General features: G+C 39.6%; 1 protein-coding gene across 8 annotated transcripts in view; it reads right to left on the reverse strand.

The window, feature by feature from the left end:
- Positions 1-27,254, reverse strand: part of ANKS1B (ankyrin repeat and sterile alpha motif domain containing 1B) — an 812,878-nt gene that overhangs the window by 660,535 nt on the left and 125,089 nt on the right. For all 8 annotated transcript variants that reach the window (XM_081080965.1, XM_081080961.1, XM_081080962.1 and 5 more), the window contains exons 5-8: positions 26,667-26,742; positions 24,696-24,797; positions 21,138-21,251; positions 19,756-19,922 (exon numbers count right to left, since the gene is read on the reverse strand). In XM_081080965.1, coding sequence (XP_080937091.1) covers positions 19,756-19,922; positions 21,138-21,251; positions 24,696-24,797; positions 26,667-26,742 — 459 coding nt within the window. The remainder of the gene's footprint in view (positions 1-19,755; positions 19,923-21,137; positions 21,252-24,695; positions 24,798-26,666; positions 26,743-27,254) is intronic.

Genomic DNA, 27,254 nt, shown 5'->3' on the forward strand with positions numbered 1-27,254 from the left:
AACAAAACCCCAGAAACCTGCTCTCAGTGAGCCGGGATCTCAGACCTGGAGTTATACATTGTTTCAATAATAGAATACAAACAAACCAGATACCTGCTTTCAGGAGCAGAGGCCTAAGAGCTGGAGCCTCAGAGCTAAAGCTGGCCCAGAATAAAAAAAAAAAAAAAAAAAAAAAACAAAGGAGCGGTTGGGAGCTTCCATCACCTGCCCACCTGAAAACAGCCCTCAGCCCCTCACCCAGACTGGCCAGGCACCCCAGTGGGGACCCCCACCCTGATCCAGGACACCCTTCAGGGCAAACCAGCCGGCCCCCACCCATGCACCAGGCCTCTATTCTATATAGTAAAAGGGTAATATGCCTCCCAGCACCGGGATCAGCGGAGCCGCGAGGCCTCCCAGCACCGGGATCAGGGTGACAGGGGGCAGCGCCCAAACCCCATGACCGCCCTGGGACTCTGTGTGTGACAGGGGGTGGGGCCACAACCTCCCTATCGGCCCTGCTCTGTTCATGACAGGAGAAGGCGCCCCAACTCCCTGATCAGCCCTGCTCTGTGCCTGATAGGGGGGAGCTCCCCAACCCCGTGATCGCCCTGCGGCTCTGTGTGTGACAGGGAGTGGCGCCCCAACCCGCCACCCCCCCACGGGCTCTGCTCTGTGTGTGACAGGGTAAAGCCATAACCTCCCCATCGGCCCTGCCCTGAGTGTGACAGTGGTGGCGCCCCAACCCCATGATCGGCCCTGCTCTGTGGGTGATAGAGGGCAGTGCCCCAACCACCTCCCACGGGCCCTGCTCTGTGTGTGATGGGGTAGAGCCATAACCTCCCCATCGGCCCTGCCCTGAGTGTGACAGGGTGCGGCACCCCAACCCCCTGATCCGCCCTGCTCTGTGTGTGACAGGGGGCAGTGCCCCAACTCCCCTATCGGCCCCACTCTGTGCGTGACAGGGGGAGCTCCCCAACCCCCTGATGGGCCGTCCTCTGTGCGTGACAGGGGGGAGCTCCCCAACCCCCTGATCAACCCTGCTCTGTGAGTGACAGGGGCGCCGCCCCAACTCCCCAATCGGCCCTGCTCTAAGCCCGGCCAGGGGCTGCACCTAGGGATTGGGCCTGCCCTCTGCCACCCGGGAGCAGGGCTAAGCCAGCAGGTCGTTATCTTCCGAGGGGTCCCAGACTGCGAGAGGGCACAGGCCGGGCTGAGGGACCCCCGCTTCCCCCCAAGTGCACAAATTTTTGTGCACCGGGCCTCTAGTCCTATATAATAAAAGGGTAATATGCAAATTGACCCTAATGGCAGAATGACTGGTCGCTGTGACACACACTGACCACCAGGGAGCAGATGCTCAATGCAGGAGCTGCCCCTGGTCGTCAGTGCCCTCCCACAGGGGGAGCTCCGCTCAGCCACAAGCCGGGCTGACAGCTGTGAGTGCAGTAGCAGTGGTGGGAGCCTCTTCCACCTCCTCAGCAGCACTAAGGATGTCCAACTACAGCTTGGGGAGCAGGCCTAAGCCACAGTTGGACATCCTCCGAGGGCTTCCGGCTGCCAGAGGGATGTCTGACTACCAGCTTAGGCCCAATTCCCCAGGGAGAGGGCCTAAGCTGGCCGGTGGACATCCCCCAAGGGGTGCTGGACTGCAAGAGGGCACAGGCCAGGCTGCGGGACCCCCCAAGGGCACAAATTTTCATGCACCGGGCCTCTAGTTAGAAAATAAAACAGTGTTAATGTCAGCTAAAATTCTCCACAGTGAACTATATCTTAGAAAGAACTATGCCTGGGCACTAAATAATAAGTTTTGGAAAAAATTCATGAATCTTGGTAGTTTCCCTAGCTTTAATTGGGTGGATTCTGAAAGGCATGGCATTAACAATCCTAATGAGACAAAGATGGTACTGGGAAAATATTAAAACATCAGGAAAAATAAAATGAGACAGTAGAGGTGATAAAGAAGGATGAAAGGGAGTGGGGTGAAGAGTTTTAAATGGATTTTTACATTTAAAAATTCATATAAATTAATTAATTTCTCCTTTCCAAGAGTCAATCATATGATACCCTCAGTGTAAGATTTCTCAACATACACTAAATAGTATATACTTTGATATGAGGCAAAACTACTCTGGACTTGATCAACAGAAGTTTCTAACTTAAGGTAAAAAAAATTTAAAAAAAAAGACCATTATTAAAAGTTTCACTAACAACAGCAACCTCAAGACACAGCACAAACTCTACTCACTGTTCTCATTATGTCCCTATGTTCCCCAGTCCCTGTACAACCTCATCACCTTCTGAAAGGCATCTGAAATCATACATAGAACCTACAGCTGCAGGGGTTCCTTTCTTACGGGGCTCGGGTCCCCTGTGTTCAGTACTGTAAAACATTGACAGAACAGACTAATTCGGGCAAGGGGGTGTCTCTTAAAGCCGAAAGCCCATTACACAGTGAACCTTTCATTTCACAGACCTCAATTTAACAGACTTCAGATTTAACGGACAAAATTCCCGGTCCATGTGCCATATGTGAAAATTAACACCCTGTCAATTATAAAATGCTTTTAGCCAAGATTTTCTTATAATTAAATTAACAGGTTATTATTTTTTCTTTGCTATTAATTCACTGTTATTTTTAACAGATTTTATTTTTAACATATGTTGGGAAAAAAACACCACAGTAACTTGACTGACATAAATAAATATTACATATCTACAACTATAGTCTACGTATTTAAATGCAAAAGCCACACCACATCACGAGTGGTAATTGGTTCTACTGTCACCTGGTGGGACTTTCTGCAGCAGTTTTAACTCTTTTCCCAATGTTCCCAAGTGTGTTAATTCATATCTCAGCCTTGTGCATTTGTTTACTCGGGTGACTGGGCAGAAGTGTTTAAAATCTATTCTTTTTAAAATATATATTTTTTATTAATTTCAGAGAGGAAGGGAGTAGGAGAGAGAGATAGAAACATCAGCGATGAGACTCATTGATCGGCTGCCACCTGCACACCCTTCTTTGGGGATCAAGCCCACAACCAGGGCAGAATCAAACCTGGGACCCTTCAGTCCATAGGCTAATGCTCTAGCCACTGAGCCAGACTGGCTAGGGCCAACATCTAGTCTTGATGGTTGTCATAGTGATGATCTCTGCTATCCTCCATGGAGTCCTCCCCTGGCTTTGGGAACCCATGCACAGTGTTCTGCTTGACACATGTCTTTGACAAAAGTAGACCAAGCTTCACTATAGAACCTAGAGTGTGATCATAGGACTGTTTCAAAGTAACAATACCTAATTCTCCTTAAGGAAGTCAATATAAACAAAATGAGGTCCAAGGCTATATATGTGATTATCAAAAACTAGGGTTGCAGAAATAGTCTCTGGGGATTGAAAGATCTTAAATCAAGATAGATGAAAAATGTTACTTTGGGGAGGAATCAGTATATAGAATAAAAGCAAATCTAAAACCAAATGAAAGCAAATATAGTTCACTATAAGGAAAGTAACCAAAGACAGCATATCCAGGTGTGCTATCAGAGACAAAGGTAATAATCCAAATTTTAACTATGATATTTAGAAGTAATTACTGACTTATCTACCAGACATCTCAAAAATCATTAACATACTATTTTAATGAGGAAATTTTTAATGTAAAAAAGAAACAAGTCATTTCCATTTGTATTTTGGAAAAGAAGATCTGGGATTCTTTCTTACTCAAGCATATTAAAATTGCTGATTTTATTTATTTAAATGTGTGAATTAGTGAATGTAGCAGTTATTTATAACTTGATACATATAAGTAAATGCATCAAAAATTATGTGTAAGTGTTCATAATTACTCTAAAATATATAAAGGACCTTTCATATATATATAATAAGCCAATGAGTAGAGATAACTATAATTTTCTTTTGGAAGATATTAAAGCTTAAAATTGTCTTGCATAAAGGCCTTGTTATAGAAAAATATTCCACAATTTTAACAGGGAAGACTTTAATTAATAAATGCATTCTTAAATGTGGAACTACCTATAACTATAGAAAAAAGTTTTGATGAATGAGAACTATCAAAATCAGTATCTATATAGAGAAAAACTATTTAAATTATAAAACATATTTTGCAGCCAATTCTGGTTAGGTGATTACCAACCTGCTTCCTCTACTTCTTGAGCAGATAGCTAGACTATACTTCTTAACTTCCCATGAAGATTGAAATGCTGTAACTATATGACTGAGTACTAGTCAAAGAAATATGAGTAGAAGTGATGTTTGCTGTTTCCAGACCCATCCCCTAACCTCCTACCTGTATTCCCCATCATCTTTACCTTTTGCCACCTTTTACAGATGAGCCAGGTGATCTTGGATCCTGTGCCCAAGGTGGGAGAGCCACCAGATGTAAGGAATCTAAGTTCCTGAATTCCTACTTGGAGGAGAGCCACCTGCTGATCAGGAACAACTGTTACAGACTTGTAAGGAGTGACAAATTAATTTCCATTATATTTGAGCTATTATTTACTATACGATTTGTCTTAATTTTTTCTAAACCAGCTAGCATTGCCTTAATATAGCTTATGTCAATGACATATAACCATTAACATTCATTTATTACTCTACTAATCTAAAATTTTAATATCCCCAAAATTCAATACAAATACATTAACTTCAATTGAGAAATATTTTAATGTTCAGAAGCAGTCTACATTTCAAATAAAATTAGTTTTCAAAGTTTATTCTTTGCTTAATCCCAGCAGATCCTAAACTCCTTTAACACTTAATTAAGACATCAACCATATTAATGACTTTAGTGATCAATTAAATCTTTAACCTAAAGATTTCTCTTTCTTATAAAAAATCAGATAATGTAACCTCTTTTTTACTAAAACTAAAAATAAGGACCAGTCTTACCAATTTTATCAAATTCCCATGAAGCATCTAAAAAGTAACAAAATGTTTTTGAGAACACTACCAGAAAATAAATTTAGATTAACTTTAAAAGAAGTAAAAATGGTCCCACCAGACTAGCTCTCATTTAGTAAGAAGGAGGGTGAAATCATTCAAAACAGATGAAGGAAAAAAAGCACACACCACTTGACAAGATTTTGAAGTAGGGGAAGTTTTTCTCAATGTCCAGTCAAGCGTTAGTGCTCACCTTCCTAACAATTATCCATCCATCCATTCACCCATCCATCCATGTATTCATTCTTTTCTTTATTGAGTCAATGAAAGTATATTGGTTCCCCTCCCCCCTTTTTTTCAGTCCTCACCCAAGGATATACCTATTGATTTTAAAGAAAGAGGAAGGAGAAGAGAGGGAAAGAGAAACATTGGTCGGTTGCTCCCATACACACCCTGATCGGGCATGGAATGCAAAACCTTTGGTGTACAAGACAACGCTCCAACAACTGAGCCATCCATCCGGGGTAATTGGTCTCCTTTTATTTACAGGCATTATATTAGAATCTGCTCATATAGAGATGAAATATACATAGAATGCCCTTGAGGAGTTCATAGCCTTGTAATTTCAAGAATAAGAAACCAACAAAATTTATAATTACTCACCACAATTACAATCACAATCAGTACTATTACAGAGCACGGGCAAGCACTGGAGCAGCACCTATTTCATTCAGACCAAGGAGAGGGTTCAAGGCTGGGCTACGCTTGGAAGAAAGTCACATCTGAGTCAAGCTTCGATGGATGAGAATTAAAAACAATAAAGTTGATGTGAAGTGAAAGAGAGGGTCAGAACTTCAGGTATGTAAAGACAGGTAAAAAAGAGTATGGAAAATTCATAGAAGTACTGGTTAGTAGGGAAAGTAATGAGAGAGGAACACAGAACTATACTAGAGTCAGTTCATGACATGCCCTCCTTATTTCATAATCAAATAGTCGGTGTCATCCCACTTTTTAATATCCCTCCCATACTCTATTCAAATGGAACAGGATCACCTCTTCATTTTCACTGATGAAAACACAGCTATCTCTTTTTTCAACATACTTATTTTGTTTCTTGTTTGTTTTTTTGTTAATCCCCACCTGAGGATATTTTTAGCCATTGCTTTTCAGAGAGAGTGGAAAGGAGGTCGGGAGGGGGAGAGAGAAACATCCATGTGAGAGAGACACATCAACTGGTTGCCTCCTGCATGTGCCCAGACCGGCGACAGGAAGCGAACCCACAACCCATGTATGTGCCCTTGACCAGGAATTGAACCTGAAACCCTTTGGTGCCCGGGCCGACGCTCAAACCACTGAGAACACTGGCCAGGGCTCAACATACTTTTATGGAATAGCTAGCATGTGTCAGACAAGATACTAAATTCTTTCTCTTTTCCACAGCACCTCATACTAACATTTACTGGATTGTTTGGTAAACTAATTTATCACTCCACATTTCTATTATTTAGCAATGTATCTGCTTTCTCTGCCAAACTCCAAGCTCCTGAGAACAAGACAAATGCCTCATTCATGTTTTATCTGCCTTAAAACAGTAGCTGGTGCGTAGTAGAGGTATAATGAATGTTTACTGAGTGAATGAACTGAAGTAATGCAGAAAAATGGATCACCTGTAAAAAAAAAAGGGGGGGGCTCTCATTTTAGTTTTTTCAAGGTATAATGAGGCTTTTCAAGAATATAAAATATTAAAATGTATTTTTTATTTTTTGCAGAATATTTACACTAACTTATTGGTAAATAATATGTTCCTATTATAGTACTCTTTCCCTATATACCTTTATATTCATAATTTATAATTTTGATAATTTCTAAAAATTTATATTTGAATCTTACTCAGTGTTATTAAAGATACGAGTAGAATTCATGTTTTCATCCATCCAAAAAAATATTTATTGAGCACTTGATATTTGCAAGTAGGTATTTAAAGCAGGGACACTCTTTGGTATGCTACTCGTTCCAAAGGAAGAGATAAAATTATAGAACTTTTAAATCAAAGAGCAAATATACAAGTTCCTACTGCTAATACTGATCTGTCTCTGCCACTCTTATACACATACACACACACACACACACACATACACACACACACACACTTTTGTCATGTGTGGTATGCTGGTTATGCATTCTATTTGAAAGGGAATTACAGCAGTAGAAGGACAATTAAAAACCAATTATAAACATGAAACACAATCTCTGTGAACGTTTCCATTCCTGAGGCCTTATCTAGAACTTCACTTAACTCTCACAGGTAATGCTACTGAGCCAGTACAATCTTTTCAGATTATCCTGGTAAAATGACCTCATCTATTTATGTTGCCCAGAACCTGGGGGTGAGGAAGTATGACATAGCTATGAGGTGATGGGATGAGCTTTGATTAGCTATAATAGGATGAATGAGAAGAAAGACGTTGGTAATGTTGAATTTTAAAAGATTAATTAGGTTTGAAGATGGCGGTGTAGGTAAATGCCGGTACTTGCGGCCTCCCACAACCACATCAAAATTACAACTAAAATACAGAACAACCACCATCAAGCACCTCTGGAAAGCTGGCAGAATGAAAGTCTTACAGCTAGAGAAGTAAAGAAGAAAGCACACTGAGACTGGTAGGAGGTGTGGCGGCACGGAACGAGCTGGTAGTCCGGCACCCACGTGTGCCACTTTTTTAATTGGGAGGGAGACTGTCTCTGCAGAGGCTGCCCATGAGGAGCAAGGGGTCCCAGCCCAACACCAGGAGTTCAGCCCAGAGTCCCAGAGCTGGGAAAGTAAGTCCCCATAACTGTGAGCTGTAAAAACCAGTGTGGATTGGGGCAATGTGACACAAAGGCTGCTGGAGACCCAGCTGTTCCTCTTAAAAGGCCAGCACCATGAACCTACAAGATCCCACTTCCTCTGAGCTCCAGCACCAGGGCAAATCCCCAATGAACACTGACACATATGAGCAGAAACTGAATTGTCTGGCATTGGGGCAGGAACTCAGGGGCGGCTTTCTCCCAGGTGGAGGTGCTCGCAGGGATCATTGTTCCTATGCTGGGACCTCCCAGGCTGCAGGGCTGACTGGCAGCCATTTCTGTTTGCTCCACCCTGGTGATTCCCTAAGACCCTGCCTCATCCAATTTACAACCTCACCCAAGCTGTGTGTAGTGGCTTTTGCATATAAATGGCACTCTATTTTTCAGATGAGAAATATAAAGATCAGAGTAGTATTTATCTAAGGAGAACTGGGATCCAAACAAGTCTGTTTGACTTTAAAATTCCTGTTCTCTATAATGTCACTCTGAGTTACAACTACTGTATATGTTTTGAAAAAATTAGTATAATTCTTTAATGGGGGGAGTGTCAGTAAGTTGGTAAGGATGGTAATAGTGACTATGACAATAAAGATACATTAAATATTTAGAAAAGAGGCTCAAAGCTAGGAAAGAGTAGGATTATAGGGCAAAAAAAAAATCTTCTTCAAGGCTGGAATAGATTTATTTCTGCAACATAGAATGGATGATTATAGTAAAAAATATATCATGGCAATGTTTGTCTCATTTATTTTGGAGCAAGCTATTTCCACTTTACTGGTTCATTATCTTTTTCCATTGCAGAGTTTTTCATTCCCCATCAAATTCATATTCTTGGCTACCTCATTCTTTCTCCAAATTAAGACTTTTTTATCATTATTAATCATTTGATAGCAGAGACTGACAGCTAGCAACTAAATGGAACTGTTGTGAAACTGTAAGCCACCAAAATATTTGAGCTTTAAAAAGCATAGATGGTTGAAATAAAAATTCTGGCAAAGGAAAGTGAAAATAAAACTAGAAATAATTGCCTGGCTGGTTTTCTCAATGGTTGAGTGTCAATCTATGAACCAGGTCACAGTTCGATTCCTGATCAGGGCACATGCCAGGGTTATGGGCTCAATCCCTATTGGAGGGCATGCAGGAGGCAGCCAATCAAATGTAGCATGCAGCTGAGTGTTGTCAAAATTTAACTTCATCATTATCTGGAAAGTGAGGTTAGAAGAACATTGAATTATTATTAAAATTATAAAAAAAAAAACATTAAAATTAGCTCCTGCCAAGCTGGTGTGGTTCAGTGGTTGAGGGTCAACCTATGAGGTCACAGTTGACTAATTTTTTTAAATTAGCTCCTAAGAGTAAAGTATAACTTGTCAGGGACATCATAATAGTTGAGCTCTTCTGTTAGGAAGATTAAATTCAAGTCAGAGATTTTAGAGAGATCAGAGAGAATGAAAATATCAAAACAAAAACTGGCTGATGTCATACTGCAAACTAGATAAAATAATAACTTCCCAAACTTCAAAAAAAATTCAAATACTTAAAAGTTTAAACACTTTGCTCATAATATTAAGAGGCATTTTAGTGTGAAACACAGTTTAAGAACATGCAAACAATAATACTGTACATCAGCTAGACACATCATAATCAGCAAGAATCACTAATAATCGGGGGAAACCAGGGTGCTGGCTGAAGCCTATTTCTTATGATTAACTGAAAAAACAAAAACAAAAAAAAACAACAGCCTGGTTCAAAAGAGCCAATCTCAACTTGTACAGAAAGAAAACAGATACATTTTAAAAATATTTATCACAAAATATTGAAGAAGTTGAAAACTATTAATGTGAGACGTATGTTCCTATATTCTCATAGTAGATTCCCATTATATATGTTATCAGGAATCAAACATAGTGCTTGTAATATAAGATTTCCTTGATATTACTGAAAGAACTGTATTGCTACCTAAGAAATATATAACTTGACCTGTTCTTCTGAAATTAGAATGACTCCATTTTAGAACTCTTCCCTTAGGTCTGCATCTAAATTCAGGTACCAAACAGACTTTTTGATGTCCATGGCCTAGCATACCTATTCAACAAATGTTTATTAAGCTTGCGAGTGAGGAACTATGCTAAGGATAAACACACAGAGAGATCAATATATCCCCTGACATCAAGGAGCTTACCATAAAACCAAAAACAAAAATTCATGCATAAATGATACAGAACAGACTATGAAAATATGCAATGGTTTTTAAATAAAATGTAATATTTGATCCCAATCGTTGGATCTAAATAGGAAGATCAGCATGGCCTGTGTGGCTCCGTGGCTGAGTATAAACCTATAACCAAGAGGTCACAGTTTGATTCCCAGTCAGGGCACATGCCCAAGTTGCTGGCTCAATCCCCAGTAGTGGGAGTGCAGGAGGCAGCCGATCAATGATTCTCTCTCATCATTGATGTTTCTATCTCTCCCTCTCCCTTCCTCTCTAAAATCAATAAAAAATATTTAAAAATATATATATATATATATGATCAAAAAGGGTTTTGTAAAGAATGTTTTTCAATAGCAGAGACAATAGGGAAAAGAACTATATATAGATTAAGCTCTGTGAATCATTACAGGACATCTGGTCCTGTCTACAAGGTCGAGACATCTGGTCTATGACAAAAGGTCCTTGATATTTAATCCTGTCCAAACGTTCACACTCAGAAGACCTTTCTGCATGAACAACTCCCCCTATTAAATCTCTCCCATCTTATATTTATGCCACTGAATTTTCAGAATCCAAATACAGGATTTTGTTCTAACTCCCACTGAGTTCTGTGTTTTTACTTTGAGCCAAGAATCTCAGTTTATTGAGATATTTTTCATGTAAGCTGTTATTTGCCATGTTTGCAATTCCTCCCTAACATCCGACAAACCTGACTAGAATATATGATTGTCTTTTACAAAGTAAAATATTTACTAAGACCAATCCAAGAACAGAGTATTTAGCATTTCACTTGAGAAATCCCTTCCATGTAGACACTGAGTGATTATTGAAAGTCCTCATGTGTAACTTCCAATCTCATACTCTTAACTGCTAGACTAAATTCTTCCCTAAGAAAGATGGTTGATTCTCCATGCTTGATGAGAAAAACCTGTCCTTGGACTCTGTAATTCATCTCCAAATAATTAATCGTGTGTTTCCATGAAAATGGTGTGATTACAGCAATGGTTTATGTGCACCTTTACATGCAGTGTTTGTCTTTTTATGCATTTATTCATTCAATGAATTTCCATGAGAGACGACTACATGCAAGGCACTGTGTAGGCAGATGTGATTACAGAGATCAATCAAATATAGATTCTACCATCAAGGAGTCTGTAAGAAGTAATATAAAAATATATATAACTACAAGGGAAAGCAGAACAAAGAGATGTGTCATGAAAGTAAAATCAATTGTATTATAAGTTCAGAAGAATGACTTTTTATCTCAAGGATCCTCCTAGAGTCACTACAGATACAAAAAGTTTTTTCAGGTGACAGAAGGGACAAGAATTTTACCATACAGATTCTGGATTTTTCCTTGCATGTACATATATAGGGTTAAAGGTATTTGTTTTAAAATATTAATGTAAGTCATCAGAATCTACACATTCTCTAAATTGTGGAAAAATCTGTCAGGACAATCCAAAACTGGGCCTAGTACACCGCAGCCTTGAGTCGCCACTTCCAAAAAATGTGGGCAACTATGTAAGACATGAATTATTTAAGTTAGAATATTCTCTGAACACTATCTTCCCAATAAGACAATAGTTACCACGGCTTAAGACTTGGCTCCACTATAAAACACACACACAACACACACACACACCAACAACAGCAACAACAACAACTCATATCCTAAAGAATCAGTTATAATCCTGTAAGAAGAACTTTCTGCTTATGTTACAGAAAATCCATTTCCCAAAGTGTTCTGAATCTTATGGGAATTGGATGGGAAAGCTATTGCAGTCTCTCACAATTCTGAAATTGATGCACTCTTGATTTTAAGCTCTAGAAATTGTGTTGAATGGGTTTGAAAGTAAACTCTGTTTCAGAAACACCATTTGATTTTTAGACATTTGATTCTACTGACCTTTAAGACTTGAATTCTGGTACCAAATTAAGTATATTTTCCGATAGAGACTCCCCACTCCCTGCCCCCCAACTCCCAAGAGTATTCTCAAGCAGTTTATCGAAGCTTGGTATAAAAACTGAGACATTGAATCTTGAAATCTTGAAATATTCAAGTAAAAGACCTCACACTTCTGAAAGTTTACATGTAATTTAAGATTTCTGCATTGAAAAAGGAAGTGAAATAACAGAAAAGAGGTGTACTGGCTGAATAAAATGGCCCAAAACCTGCAATTGCACAACCACTTTCAAACAACAATTCTTAGATGCTGCTTGTTTCTAGGATTTTTCCCCCTCAGGAGGAAAAATATATAATGCATTTTATCCCTGAAGCTTCCTGTCTATTTCTTAGAGACACAGACTAATGAGACAATAATGCTTTTTCTATTTTAAATATTTTTTTAAATTTCCCTTTATTGTATTACAGATGTCCCCTTTGTGTTTTTTTTCCCCCATTGATCCCCTCCACCAGGCACCTACCCCTCCCAGGCCTTCACCACACTATTGTTTCTATTTTAAATTTTTAAAACATGTTTTCCTGAAGCCTAGATTCTGATCCCTGTTCTAATGATCTTTATGTTATCATCAAATTTCTCTATATCATGGTGTGTTCACGTTTAAGAGTTGTGCACAGCATTTATACACATAAAGGGGAAAACTGAATATATGAGTTGGGAAAATAAGTGAAGAGAACATAAATTTTTTCAGATTGTTTTATATTCTTTCCAAAACCTAAATTTCATATGTTGAAAAAAAAAGTGAAGATATTTATATTTCTTCAAAATTTACATTCTAGATTATATAATCTCTTAATTCAATTTAGAAAATGGCTCCACATGCACATTATAAAAGCTTTTAAAAGAGACTAACTTTTGAATTAAAATTTATGCAAGAGAAAATGTAATTATAACTTGAGCTGGTTTTCATATTAAATGCAAAATTTTTAATCAAATACATTCAACCACAATACGAATTTAATTTTTAATTCACTTACATTAGTAAAATTGTTCAAACTACCACCTTAAGGCTAATTTTATATTTTAATAAACCAAAAACCTCCAATTCAAAAATAAAGTTCTTACATAAGATGACTGATTTTGTATTTTAAATTACTGAATTAGAGTGCCCTCTGTTGGAAGAAAAAGGCAATAAAAGCTAAACTGAACTAAGAATAGTTAAAATAGTTGCAAAAATCAAGCCACATCATTAATATATAATACATTTATTAATAATATGAATGCTACACAACACATTTCCTTACATTTTAATTCCTTCTAAGTTACTTTTGGATTTGTCATATTACAATGAAAAGTGGTATGTTTCATATCATCTAAAATTAAATTTTAACTGAACCTAAATGACTGTCCTTCAGCCAGTAATGTGAATAATAAACCAACAAAAATGTTCACATTTAACATTCTGATATAATAGAAATAATTTTAATTTAGGACTATGACTGAATGGTAGTTGGAATTTGCTTGATGAGAACTTTAAAATGTGCCTAACTCAAGAGCGTTTTAGAGCTCTTACCCTGGGCAGTAGAAATAGGCCAGATTCTAGATCTATACAATTTAGTCCACCTCTGAGAGTCTATAATTGTGTGCTGTTATCAAGACCTCAGCTCAAACTCAGCACCTCAGGCCTGAATTACCTCAGCAGGGACCTGGCAGATTTGGAGTCCTCTAGACCAACAGTGTGCATGTTAGAAGAAGCTCTTTAAAAGAACAATGCTTAGAGCCACCCAAAACATTCTGCTTTAGTTGGTCTGACATGGTATATGAGGGCCTCCGTATTTCTTGAAGCCTCATCGGATAAGTCTACTGCATAACCACTGCTGAGATTCACTGAGCTTCTCCCCAGAACATCTGACATTCAGTTACCATTTTCATCTTCCCCAAATCTCATTTTCATGAGAGAACTCTCCTTTTCAAGTGTTTATTCTCCTCAGCATCAATATTAAACTTCTGACTAGCTTTCCAAATATAATTATCTGCCCTAGCAAAATGTTGTCTGGTAAGGGGTATGGCTCCAGCCCAGACTGTCTGTGTTCAAATCCTGGCTCTGGTACTTACCATGTATGCTTGGGAAAATCATAAAAGTTCTCTGTGCCTGTTTTCTCATCTGTGAAACGGGAAAAATAAGTCTACCTATCTCATAGGATTATTGTGAAGATCAAACCAGTTGATATAAATAAAGGGCTCCCTAAGTGTAAGGTATTAATATAACTCATGCAAATTTGTTTCCCATTACTTTCTCAAATCAACTCTCATGGAAAACTACTCTCCTTAAATTAGATGCTACGTCTCACCTGTGTACTGTCTCTGCAGGCTGGAATCCTCTCCCATTTATTCATTCATTCTAATACAAGTACAAGGCACATCGCCTCTTCCACCAGGACCCAGTTTAGTTTCTCCCTACCTCCATGAAGTCTTCAATGAATGCCATTAAATTGTCACTAATCTCTTCCTTCTTAAAAAAAAAAATCCTTTGGCCACAGTCTAGTTTATTATGAGAAATATAAGACATTGGCTCTGAGTTTGAATCCTGAATCTGCCACTTGCTGAGTCATTTCCCAAGTCTATAACTCACTTAGGACCACTATGAGGATCAAAGTGACTTAAATCATCGAAAGCATTAGAATAGCAAACAGCAAGCATCTAATAAATGTAGCTCTTATATAGCTGTTGCTTTATTGGTATATGTTAGCATTGCCTACACACTGTGACTAGAGACTCCTTGGAAAAAGTATTTTTAATTCCTTGAAGTCAGGCACTATCTCTCATTATTGCTATTATAAATCCTACTAGAGGCCTGGCACATGAAATTCATGCATGGGTAGGGTCCCTAGGCCTGGCCAGCGATCAGGGCTGATCTGTGGGGCGACCAGGGGGGTGATCGGGGCTCCTGCTCACACCCGTCTTGGCCGGCCTGGCACTGCCTGCTCGGTGGCCCCGACCCCCGCCACCACTGCCAGTCGCCTCTCTCTGCAGGATGACTGGCAGGGCTGGCCTGGTGCCGCCCGCCCCGCCCCTGCCACAGCCACCAGTTGGAGCCCGCAGGCTGGGGGCAGCTCCTATGTTGAGCGTCTGCCTCCTGGTGGACAGTGCACGTCACAGCGACCAGTTGTTCTGCCTTTCGGTCTATTTGCATATTAGGCTTTTATTATATAAGATAGCTCACAATGTAGAGATGACCTATAGGTGATCTATAAGTACTTGGTTAAATTGATGCATAATTTGAGAGTATAATTCATAACAAAACTCTGAAAAAAACATTTCTGATGAGTGGAAACAAATATTCAAACAAAACAGGGAATGAACCCAAACAAAACACAGGCTGCAGACAAGGGTAAAAATAATTTGATTACATTTTCAACATTTAGTAACAAGTTCTACCACATTTATCTTCTGAAAGGCCACTTCCATTGATGTCTTACCTGCCCAAAATCCTTTAGATTTTTCCTCATTCCCTACGAAATAAATATCAAAATTCTCAGCATGACATTCAAAATCATCCATGGCCTGACCTCTACCTATCCTTCTATACCTACCCCCTTTTCCCTCCATCTCCTCTCTTTATAAACTCTACTAGTGGCCCGGTGCACAAAAATTTGTGCACTCAAGGTGGGGGGGAGTGTCCCTCAGCCCGGCCTGCACCCTCTCTAATCTGGGACCCCTGGAAGGATGTCCTACTGCTGGTTTACAGGGATCAGGCCTGAACTGGCAGTCGGACATCCCTCTCACAATCTGGGACTGCCGGCTCCTAACCATTCACCTGCCTGCTTAATTACCCCTTACCCAGGGGTGGGCAAACTTTTTGACTCGAGGGCCACAATGGGTGCTTAAACTGGACTCAGAAGAAGGAGCTGCGGCCGTGTTTCCCGACGTTGCCATGTTAACACTGCTGCTGGTGAAGGAGCGGAGGGGAGAGCAAGAGAACCCTCCGCTCTTTTGGCTCCGCGGGCCGGATAGAACAGCCGAAAGGGCTGGATCCAGCCCGCGGGCCGTAGTTTTCCCATGGCTGCCCTAACGACTCTGCCTGCCAGCCTGCTTGCCCCCAACTTCCCCCCGCCACCAGCCTACTCGCCCCCAAATGCCCCCCCCCCGCCGCCAGCCTGATCACCCCCAACTGTCCCCTGTACCAGTGTGCTCACCCCAACTACCCCCCCTGCTGGCCTGCTTGCCCCTAACTGCCCCCCCTCCTGCTGGCCTGCTTGCCCCTAACTGCCCCCCCTCCTGCTGGCCTGCTTGCCCCTAACTGCCTCCCCTCCTGCTGGCCTGCTTGCCCCTAACTGCCTCCCCTCCTGCTGGCCTGCTTGCCCCTAACTGCCTCCCCTCCTGCTGGCCTGCTTGCCCCTAACTGCCCCCCCTCCTGCTGGCCTGCTTGCCCCTAACTGCCCCCACTCCTGCTGGCCTGCTTGCCCCTAACTGCCTCCCCTCCTGCTGGCCTGCTTGCCCCTAACTGCCTCCCCTCCTGCTGGCCTGCTTGCCCCTAACTGCCCCCCCCCACTGGCCTGCTTGCCCCCAACTGCCCCCCTGCTGGCCTGCTCACTCCAAGTGGCTCCATCTTCTATTCCATTTGTGTCCTTTCCACCCCTAAGTTAATGCCGTGTCCTTAATATGTGGTTATGAGAAGTCTCTGTGACTGAGCTGGGAAACCTTTCACGTTTCTCTTTCCTTTCCTTTCATCTCAGGATAACTGAGCTCTGTGGTTTGTGTGGGACCAAAGGCCCTGGGAATACAATGCTGGGCCCTCTGAACTCATTTTATTCTTTATTGTATTATTTGATTCCTGGGGCTGAATTAAACATGAAAACAGAAGAAAATATACCCTTAGATATAGAATCTGAGTCATTACCCGGAGATTTCTGTGGGAGTTGACACTGAGGCATGAGACACATGTGTTTATTGGTCAGTTTCCTCAACTATGGAACGAAGGTTGATCCTGCCCCTTGGATCCTTGGGAGGTTGGATATGATGCATCCAGAGGGATTAATTGGCAGCTCGGAGAATAAGATCAGAAGTCAACAGACACTTGTTTCCTTTACCCAGACAGAGTTAGAAAAACACAACTCCTTTTATCATATCAGCAGCCAGGGCCATGCCTGTGGGAGGAGGAGCAGGGAACCAGGGCTTCCCCCTTGCTCCTTCCCCGCCCTCCCTCCCTCTATCCCTGCAATGGTCCAGCTGCTATGCTATGGTGGAACCCCTCAACTCAGGCTCTGGCCCCGCCCATGTCACAGGGAGGAGCATGCGCAGTTTCTTGCAGACACAGAGCAGCTATGGAGTAGGGAGGTGGCGTTATTCCCCTGAGCAGGCGCTGAAGTCCTTGTTGAAGTCTCCACTCCGGAGCCTGTGAGTCCTGGGAGGCTGCACAGTGGAGGCGCCACATTCCTTCAGTAGAAACTGAAGATGGATAGGAGCCTGCCGGCTGAGGGGAAGGACCAGGAGGTCTGCCTTGCGCCCATTCCCAATCCACAGTCCCGCTTTGCTGGTCGAGCCTCCTGAGCCCAACGCTGATGACCAGGGTGCACACGGGACAGGCTGCACAGGGGCCGGGGGCCCCTGCCATCGCCGTGTTCCCTCTGAGCCCCGCACTCTTGGCCCCCACCATCCCCTCGTTCCCTCTGAGCCCCCCTCGATGGCCAGGCCACACACGGGGCGGGGCCCGCTGCCATCGCTGCATTCCCTCTGAGCCCCAGGGCCGCCTTTGCCCTGCCACCCGGCTCTTAGCTGCCACCTGGGTTTCCGATCACGGTCAGGCAGCTTCTTCCATCCTTCCCCTTTCGCCTCCCAGCATTGTGCCTACATATGCAAATTAACCGCCATCTTTGTTGGCGGTTAACCGCCATCTTTCTTCGCAGTTAATTTGCATATCGTCCTGACTAGCCAATGGGAAGCGTAGCGGAGGTACGGTTAATTACCCTTTTTGTCTTTTATTAGATAGGATTATTCCAAATAAAACAGAACTCCTTGCTCTTACTCATCTGTTCCTTCTGCTTTTCTACCTCATGTAAAGTTTAATATTTAAAATGGCAGTATTTTTAAGGAACAAAATATAAAGGTTTGTCACAGAAACAAAGAGCGATTGCTTATATGAAAGTATGAACTTGAATTTGAAGAACTTAATTTCAATTTATGCGCATTAATTTCTCTCATGCTACTATCACAATACAGTCTTTGGCTTACAGGGGGCGGGGGGGGGAGGAGGGGGGGTTGGGCAGGACTGGCCATCGTTTCCTCAAATTATGTCACCCCAGCAATGCCAGATGCCCCTTCCATCACTATCTGAAAGCTACAAATTTGAATGAGCATGGTCTCCAAAGACAGTGTGCAGACCACAGGGGGCACAGATTACCCACTAAGTAAAAGAATAAAATTAGAGCTTCTATTGACACTTATTCTTTATCCTCCTCCCTCGAGTTTCTTTTGTAGTATATTACTCATAATTTACATCATATATTCTTAGGATACTAGTAGATATATATATATAATTTATAAATAAATGCATTTGGGATGTTTGCTCAAAATCTGTTTGCTACTATGGTACATACAGTAAGAAAAGTTTAAGAAAGGAACTGGTCTAGTAAATGAGGGCTTTCCAAAAGTCTGTGGGTTTAAACATAGAGGGTCAGAAACAGCAAATTTATATAAATCTTTAGGGACAGATATAAAAACCTAAACACCATGGATTGTTAATGCAGATAAAAATGTGGTCTCATTTCTAACCTATTTCAAGGAAATATTGAAATGTAATTGCTTTGTAATTTGAAGACAGCATATACCTTTTTACATTTTTAAACAGGGAATTTTCTCCTGACATTAAGGTTACTATCATAAATATTTCATTAATATAAATTCTTTTGGTAAAACCAACAAATATTTACTTCTGTGCATATATAATTAATCATCATCATTCATAAAGACCTTCTATTGGAGCCAACAGTGTGATGTTTTACGAAAGACAGTGCAGAAAACAAACAAACAAAAGCAAAAGCAGGCTATGTGGTAAAACCAGCTGTGGACCTTCCAGACTAAGAGCTGCTAGCTGAGAAAGCATCACAGCTCACATTAACTAACTAAATGAAGTAAATAGTCTCATACCAGTCATGATACTTAGCTATTTATTTTTGTTTTCATAAATCACATGGCATCCCTTTAACACAATCCACTCCATTGACTTTAGAAGAAAATGTTTCTAAAACAAATTAAGTTATAAAAGAATCATCACAATATATTTCCTTTAATGCCAGTGCATCCTATAAATCCTTCCTCTACAGGACACAAAATAGATACGCAAATCTTAATTTTAAACTGCTTGATTCTCACAGTTTTTCTTGCTGTTGTGCTAATACAAAAATCCAACTGAGCAAGCATCTGTAACTCATGATTCAGATTCTAAGCTTGTAGGTTACAGGCAAAGCCCTTGGGATTATAAAAACATGGAGGTCCAACTTCCCACTATGTCTCTCTCCTACAATGACATGCGGAGTGACCATACCCACAGGGCTCTGGCTTTCTTCTTCAAGATGGAGTCAGACTCAGTTCACAGACAACATGGGGAAGAAAGACAAAAGGAAACCAGTATCCTCACACCCAATAAAACTAAAAGGACATAATCAAAGAAACTATGAAACTACGAATGTCTAACAGTAAGGCGATCATCACAAACTACAAGTGATTTATCTAGCATCCCTTCCCCTCCACACGCAATGAGAATAAAACACCAATGAACATGAGGGGAAAAGTAATAGGCAGCCTGACATTTGACACTGGCCGAGTCGGCAGATAAGGTAATGCACAAGCCCATGCCTCTTCGGCACACACTGAACTGGTAAAGACAGACGAATTGGCTTCTTGCCCCCCTTACTTACTACACTCTGGCTTCCATTTTTCCCAAGTTCTTCCTCTGAAATCTTGCTCAAATTATCTAAGTAGTGGTCTGATATTGTGTGGCACAAGTCTTCAAAAGAATAATCCTTTTCTTGACAGAGTTTTATTTCATCCAAGAGTTTTGATAATTCTCCAGTCACAGTTTCACCTGTTAAGGGAACAGTAGATTTTTTTCAAAGTCCCAAGAAAGGTCACTGATAAAACTTAATGTTAGATAATAGAAATATAACTTGTGCCAAAACCGGTTTGGCTCAGTGGATAGAGCGTCGGCCTGCGGACTGAGGGGTCCCAGGTTCGGTTCCGGTCGGGGGCATGTGCCTGGGTTGCGGGCATGTCCCCGGTGGGAGATGTGCAGGAGGCAGCTGATCGATGTTTCTCTCTCATCGATGTTTCTAACTCTCTATCCCTCTCCCTTCCTCTCTGTAAAAAATCAATAAAATATATTTTAAAAATAAAAGAAAGAAATATGAGTTGTTATGGTAATAGAACTCAAAATATGGCAAACAAGATCAAGTACTCAGAAACTACTCTGCTAAAAACAAGATACTAAACTATAAATAGTACAAGAATATTAAAAGACAATGAGAAATTCTAATTTTGCCTACAATTATTATTTTTCAAAATGGAAGTAAGTATTGAAGGTTCACATATACATGGTACATAAAATATCTGGAATTATGATTCCTAAAGCTTCATTTATTATAGCATTTAATTTTCTACACTCTTTTATCAGCATTACACTTCACTGACAGAATTCACTCAACAATTCATTAGCAAATTTAAAATTATACTAGGAACTTACTTCCTAAGTTTAATAAAAATAAATAGAACGTATTAAAGCAAGTAATTAATAAATTAGAGTTATGATATGTGATATTAAGGGAAGACTCAGAAGAAACAGGTAAATAATATGCAGCATCTGTCAAAACATTGATATTTGTAGGTTGCATACAAATATTCATTTTTCTAATCATTCTAAGAATGGCACTTTATACTGATAATTTATTCTGGGGGGAAAAAATCCAGTAGGTACAATCCAGAGATCAGTATTTTTTATTCTGCATTAAAAATTCATTTGAGGAAAAAAATAACCTACTATGAAATATCCACTCCATGTAAACTTCATGGCAGCAGGGATTGCTCTCTACCTTGTTCATCCCTGAACCTCAGGACAAAGAGTAGGGCCTGACAAATAGCAGGAGCTCAATAAATGCTGGTTGAATAAACAGATAAAATATGGAGGATAAGATAGAACTTATTAGACTTGAAATTTTCACAAGGCTTAGCAATTTTGTACAGATAGGACAAATTTGTACCTAAAAGTCCAGTACATCACTTCAAGGATTTATAATTAGCTACTCACTTTTGGTCTTTTGGGAAGGAGACTCAAGAGGAGATGAAAGGTGTGTTTCCTGTGTTGTACATTCCTGCACATGTGCTTCAAGGACTGCTGGTCTTCCCATGCCTTCTAAATACTCTGTGTATAAATATTAAAATTACATATTTGAATTCATTTATTTTAAAATCTTTAAACTTTATGCTTTACCTCTGGTGATCATTTTCCATGTCTTTCCTCATATCTTAAATACATCCTAAGTTTTTATAAGAACTTCATAAAGCCAAAAAAAAAAAAACCAAAGAACTTCAGGGTGAGCTATTAACTTAAAGCTTTTAATGAGAACAAAAAAAGATATTTTGAAAGAGACGTATGGAACATTTTTCTGAAAACTAAACTTAACCTATTCTTTCCTTAAAAATAACTTCACCTGTTGAAAACACAATAACATCCGTGGTTTCCTTAAATGTATTCTACCAAAAGATTTAAAACTCAGAAAGATGCTTTGAATAGACTTGATTCCTAAGCAGGAATGTCAAATTCATTTGGATACAACCACCAGTCAAGTCACATAAATGAATGAAGTGGGATAAGTTTATGATAAAATGGTGTTGTCATCTAGTAAGATAAGCATAATTGTATATTAAACTTTATTTCTACAAAGCAATAATGTTCTTTCTCATTATTCTTAGAGCAATGTCCCACACTCAATCTCTCTCTCATTTTTCTAACTTTAATGAAGACATATTAGTAATAGCAGCTAAAATGAAAATTTTGCTTACTATGTACCCAGCAATGTTCTAAGTATTTAATATAAGTTAACTCAATCCTCACAAAACTACAACTCAGGCACTATTACAATCTCAGTTTTAAAGATGACAACTAGAGGACAAGGACTTTAACTTGGCGACGTTCATACAGCTAATAAGTGGCAGAGCCAAACAGACATAGGACAAGAAAACATCTCACTTTTGAACATAAAGAAAACAGCACCTCAATGTAGGGAAAATGTCCACAAATAGCACCAGTGTCGTGAAAGAACAGAGAGCATACAGACCATGAGTAGCTAGAGAGCAGGTACACTTACCTAAAGTTAGACTTCAATGAAGGAAAATGAAAGCCTGCATTTGTTAAAAGCTCTGGAGTTTTAACTAAAATCCTAGATTTTTAAATGTTGAAAGCTAATTCAATTTTTTTAACGGCAACAGTGTGAGCTAAAAATATGTGATCTAAACAAAATGTATCTGCTATCTCCCCCAAGCATGCGGCTCCCAGTTTGTGGTTAGGATTAAATGAATAGATCCCTCCTTATGGGGATCTTTTACTTGCATTTCTTTATTCAGAAGAAACCTTTAAAAAAAATCCAGTTAAGAAAGTTTCTGCTCTCTTGCCAGCCACTTATGTCCTCATATCATCCAAAGAGTTTTTACCTAAGGGCAATTCTACTAGGCACATTCTACTAGGAAAAGAAAGCAACCTATAGGCTTCTATGCTTAAAAGTTTTGACTCATGCAGTAATTATGAAAATTTAATTTCTCCTGGGGGCACAAATAGTAATTTTATCTACTATCAATTGGCTTTATTGCTATAACAAACTTTTTCATAAGATTTAAAATGCACCAGTGAGCCCAGCCGGTGCGGCTCAGTGGCTGAGTGTCGACCTATGTACCAGGAGGTCACGGTTCCATTCCTAGTCAGGGCATATGCCTGGGTTGTGGGCTCAATCCCCAGTGTAGGGTGTGCAGGAGGCAGCCGATCAATGATTCTCTCTCCTCATTAATGTTCTCCCTCTCCCTTCCTCTCTAGGGAAAAAAAAAAAAAAAAAAAGATGCACCAGTGACTTGAAATCCAGGAATATAAAGAATATAGAATGTGTTCACATTCTAAAGTTTTCCAATAATTTCAAAAATTCAAAGGTGCGCTATATACCCTATCACAAATTGGCATACCTAATGAATCATGATGATTTAAAAGAACACAGTTATTCCTCTATAATAACATTTTATTTAAGTTGAACTAATGCAGCATCTTATAAAAATTGTAATTCTGTCATGCTCCCTTTTTAGTGTATATTTATTTTGCTTTTTCCAAAAAAACACTATGCACAAGCCTCAGTTGTGTGTTTTTTTAATCTCAGAGCCAAAAACCCAACATGAAATACAAATCACCTAGAGGGGGAAGACTTATAAAAATGCTGCATACTACTTTGATGTTTTAGCTTTGATTCGACTAGATTTTAATTTGAATTGATATGAAGAGCCACTCTTGTATTCTCTGATTTATCTCTACATGCACTTGACTTAAAATTAACTTCTTTATTAACAAGGAAATTGTAGGAGCCTGAACTTCCGTGAGAGGTTTTGGAAATTTGGAGAGAAGAGAGCATAATGACCTCCTGTAGAGTATCTATTCTCCTTACCTCTCTTCGGCCCTTGTTGACCCTACATATCTCCTGCTCACTTGGTTGTAATTCACTTATCTCCCTGCAGGACAAAGCCTCCCAACTGATAATCCAATGAAACCCGTCCAGCCTCCCTCCTCAATTACATTTGCAGCCAATCCGTAACAATTACAGGGACTAATCGCAGCTGAATAGTGTCTGAGCTGACTGGAATGGAGAGAACAAACCTCTGGGTTTTTTAGGGAACATGCTACATGCCAGGCCTAGCACCAAGCAGAAAGGGAGAGCATTTAAATCTAAATTCTTTTAATATTGTTGTTGTTGTTTTTATTGACTTCAGAGAGAGGAAGGGAGAGGCGTAGAATCATCAATGATGAGAGAGAATCACTGATCCCCTGCCTCCTGCACACCCCTCACTGGGGATCTAGCATGTGCCCTCCTGGTTCAGGGGTTGATGCTCAACTACCAAGCCACACCAGTCAGTCTAAATCTAAATTTTTCATAAAAGTTTTCAATCAAACCAGGACATACATAATCCTACAAACAAAGAAGCAGTACCTAAATGGTTGTCAAATAACTGCAACTAACTACAAAAGTATTTAAATGGCCTTTATCAAAAACAGAGCTGGCAAGATGGAACTATTGGCACTACTGGATTAGGGAGAAATAATCTACATACCATTTTACTGTTGTTAACCCAGCACTTATGTACCAACTCTACCGCTCCGAATAGAATATACGAGTTTGAGCAAGTCCCTTAGACTCTCAGAACTTCACAACAATGACATCTAACTTACCCTCACAGATTAAAGAAATAAGACAAGATAACAGAAATCCCTGAACTCTTTAAGGATTACTCAAATGTGATATAATACTTAATTACCATCACTGTATAATCTTATACCTTCCAGCTCATAACTATACATTTAATATCTGTGTTTAAAAGAGACTAATATCAAGTGCATGAAAAAATATCTTAGCTTTTCTTAAAACACTGAGTAGCTTAAAAACCAAAATAAAGCATTACAAAGAATTTTATTTAGTTTAAAAGTCTACTAGAAAAAAAATGCAAAGAAGAAGTTCATTCAAAGGTAAACATTAACTCAAACCCCCAGGGAAAACGAGGACGGTTTTCATTGAATCTTAACTTTAAGGCACACTCATCCATCATCAATACTGTTTACCTTGTAGGAGTGTTGCAATCTGGAGAGATTTCTGAGATGGATGTTCTTTCAAAATGTCTAAGACAGTTCTCCCTAAGCTATCCTTTATATTGGCATCAATTCCTGAAAGAAAAAGAAAACCCCACTAGATAGACAACATTGGAGTGACCAGAAGACACTGTTAATATATAACTACTCTAACTTCAAACATATACATACACACTAAACACGTTTAAAAAGTCATTTTTTAATAAAGTTACATGTGCACACCTACACATGCAAGATTTTAGTAAAACAGAAGGCGTCGACTGCTACCAAATATTAGGAATAATCTTGATAATGAATTAACTCTTAAGAATTTTTTTCGGATTATAGCTATTTTAAATTGTAAACTAAATGGTACAAGCTGAAAATATTAATTTAGAATGTGAATTCCTAAAGTATAATGGTCATGTGATTTATATAGTCTGTGTGTCATAAAAATATTTTTAAATTATACTATTGTACCATGTGAGTAATATAAGAACAGTCTTAAAATACTTGAATAGTCACGAAAGTGGAAAGAGTATGATTATTTAGAACTCTTGTCCAAATACCAAAGTCAAATATTTCATACATTACAATCAATGTTAGCAACACTCATCGTCTGCATGGTGAGCAAACTTGCTGAAGTGCATAATTAAAAACCGTTGGAATTATTTTAATTCCGAAAATACATATTGCACTAAAGAACTTACTGTAATGTAGCAAATAGCTTCCGCCACCCTAAAAAAGTTTGTAAATTTCCAAACATCTAAAGACAAACAGAGCCACTTTACAGAATCTGGCCTCAAATGGTAGTTCATCATAGTAAGATTATATATTGTCTTCTATTATTTTTTCAGTTGTGTAGGGTTGTGTGACTAGCACACATTTAATTGATTGCCTCAACACATTTAATATGTCACTGTGTTACATGTCAAGTTCAGTATACATGGAATTTTAACTTTGCATAAACACAATCAAAATGCCATAGTCTGCAACGTTTTACACTTTTTTTTTTTTACAGAGGAAAATAAAAGCATGAAATATACCCATAACACAAAAGACTCATCAATTGTTTCAAAGTATGAATTGGTACTCATGCCTTTTGATCCTGAAAAGAAATAATCCCTCCTCGGTACCAATTTTATTTCATTTTGATCACAATATGCCCACGAAGACAAATAAACCTACTTTGTTCCTTCAAAGCATTCCCCCTAAAAGGTCCCCTTTAAATCACTGCGGCTGACAAACAATAGCAACTCAGTTGATTAAAAAAAAACAGAAGGAGAATTTGCCTTAAGGACAGAGAACTCTAATTGCTGTTTACCACAGTTCACAGTATGAAAAGCGAGGGAAATGTTCTGTTCTTTAATAAACAAAGCAATTGTCATAAATTCACAGGATCCTTCCTCTTGTGGAAAGCAGAGATTTCCTTTTCCTTTAGGAAGTTGCTCTAGTATATTTCACTGTGACTTAAATGTACATCATTCTAATTTCCAAGAGCTTTTTACTAAAACATCCACCAAGTGAAAGAAGGTACACATTTATATCAATTTTATCTAAACACTGAGGCTCAATTCTGCATGATATGAATATAAAACTGCAATTTGGAGGGAAGATAAGAAGAAAGAGTGATTAAGTAAAAAATAAATAAATAAACTGTTTTCTTTTACTCCTGAAATAAAAAATAGTATGTGCTAAGCCCTGACCGGTTTGGCTCAGTGGATGGAGCATCGGCCTGCGGACTGAGGTGTCCCAGGTTGGATTCCGATCGGGGGCGTGTACCTTGGTTGCCGGCACATCCCCAGTGGGGGGTGTGCAGGAGGCAGCTGATCGATGTTTCTCTCTCATCGATGTTTCTGACTCTCTATCTGTCTCCCTCCCTCTCTGTAAAAAATCAATAAAATATGTATATTTTTAAAAATAGTATGTGGTAAAATAAGCTCCATGGGGACTCATGATAGTTACCTGTTTCTAATAGAACTCTCACAACATCCACCTTTCCAAACAAAGCTGCTTCATGAAGTGCACTCCCCTTTTCTGTCTGGAAAAAAAAAAAGAATCAGAAAAAGAAACACAGTTGCATTAGGAATGATTACAGTTTTAAAAAATTGTGTCATTTTATATATTCATACATATTCTCTGTAATATCAGCACTTCTCTTTTTTCTTTTAATATATATATATATTTTATTGATTTCAGAAAGGAAGGAAGAGGGACAGAGAGATAGAATAGGGGTATTGGAGATCAAGCCTACAACCCGAGCATGTGCTCTAACTGGGAATCGAACCTGTGACCTTCTGATTGAGGCTCAACCACTAAGCCAAGCTGGCTGGGCTCAGCACTTCTTGAGAGAAAGATAGTGTAAAGAAGACATTCCAGCCCTAACCAGTTTGCCTCAGTGGATAGAGCATCGGCCTGAGGACTGAAGGGTCCCGGGCTTGATTCTGGTCAAGGGCATGTACCTTGGTTGTAGCCACATCCCCAGTAGGGGGTGTGCAGGAGACAACTGATCGGTGTTTCTCTCTCATCGATGTTTCTAACTCTCTATTCCTC

Source organism: Myotis nattereri (assembly GCF_964212035.1).
Source record: "Myotis nattereri genome assembly, chromosome: 2".
NCBI classification, from domain to species: domain Eukaryota; kingdom Metazoa; phylum Chordata; class Mammalia; order Chiroptera; family Vespertilionidae; genus Myotis; species Myotis nattereri.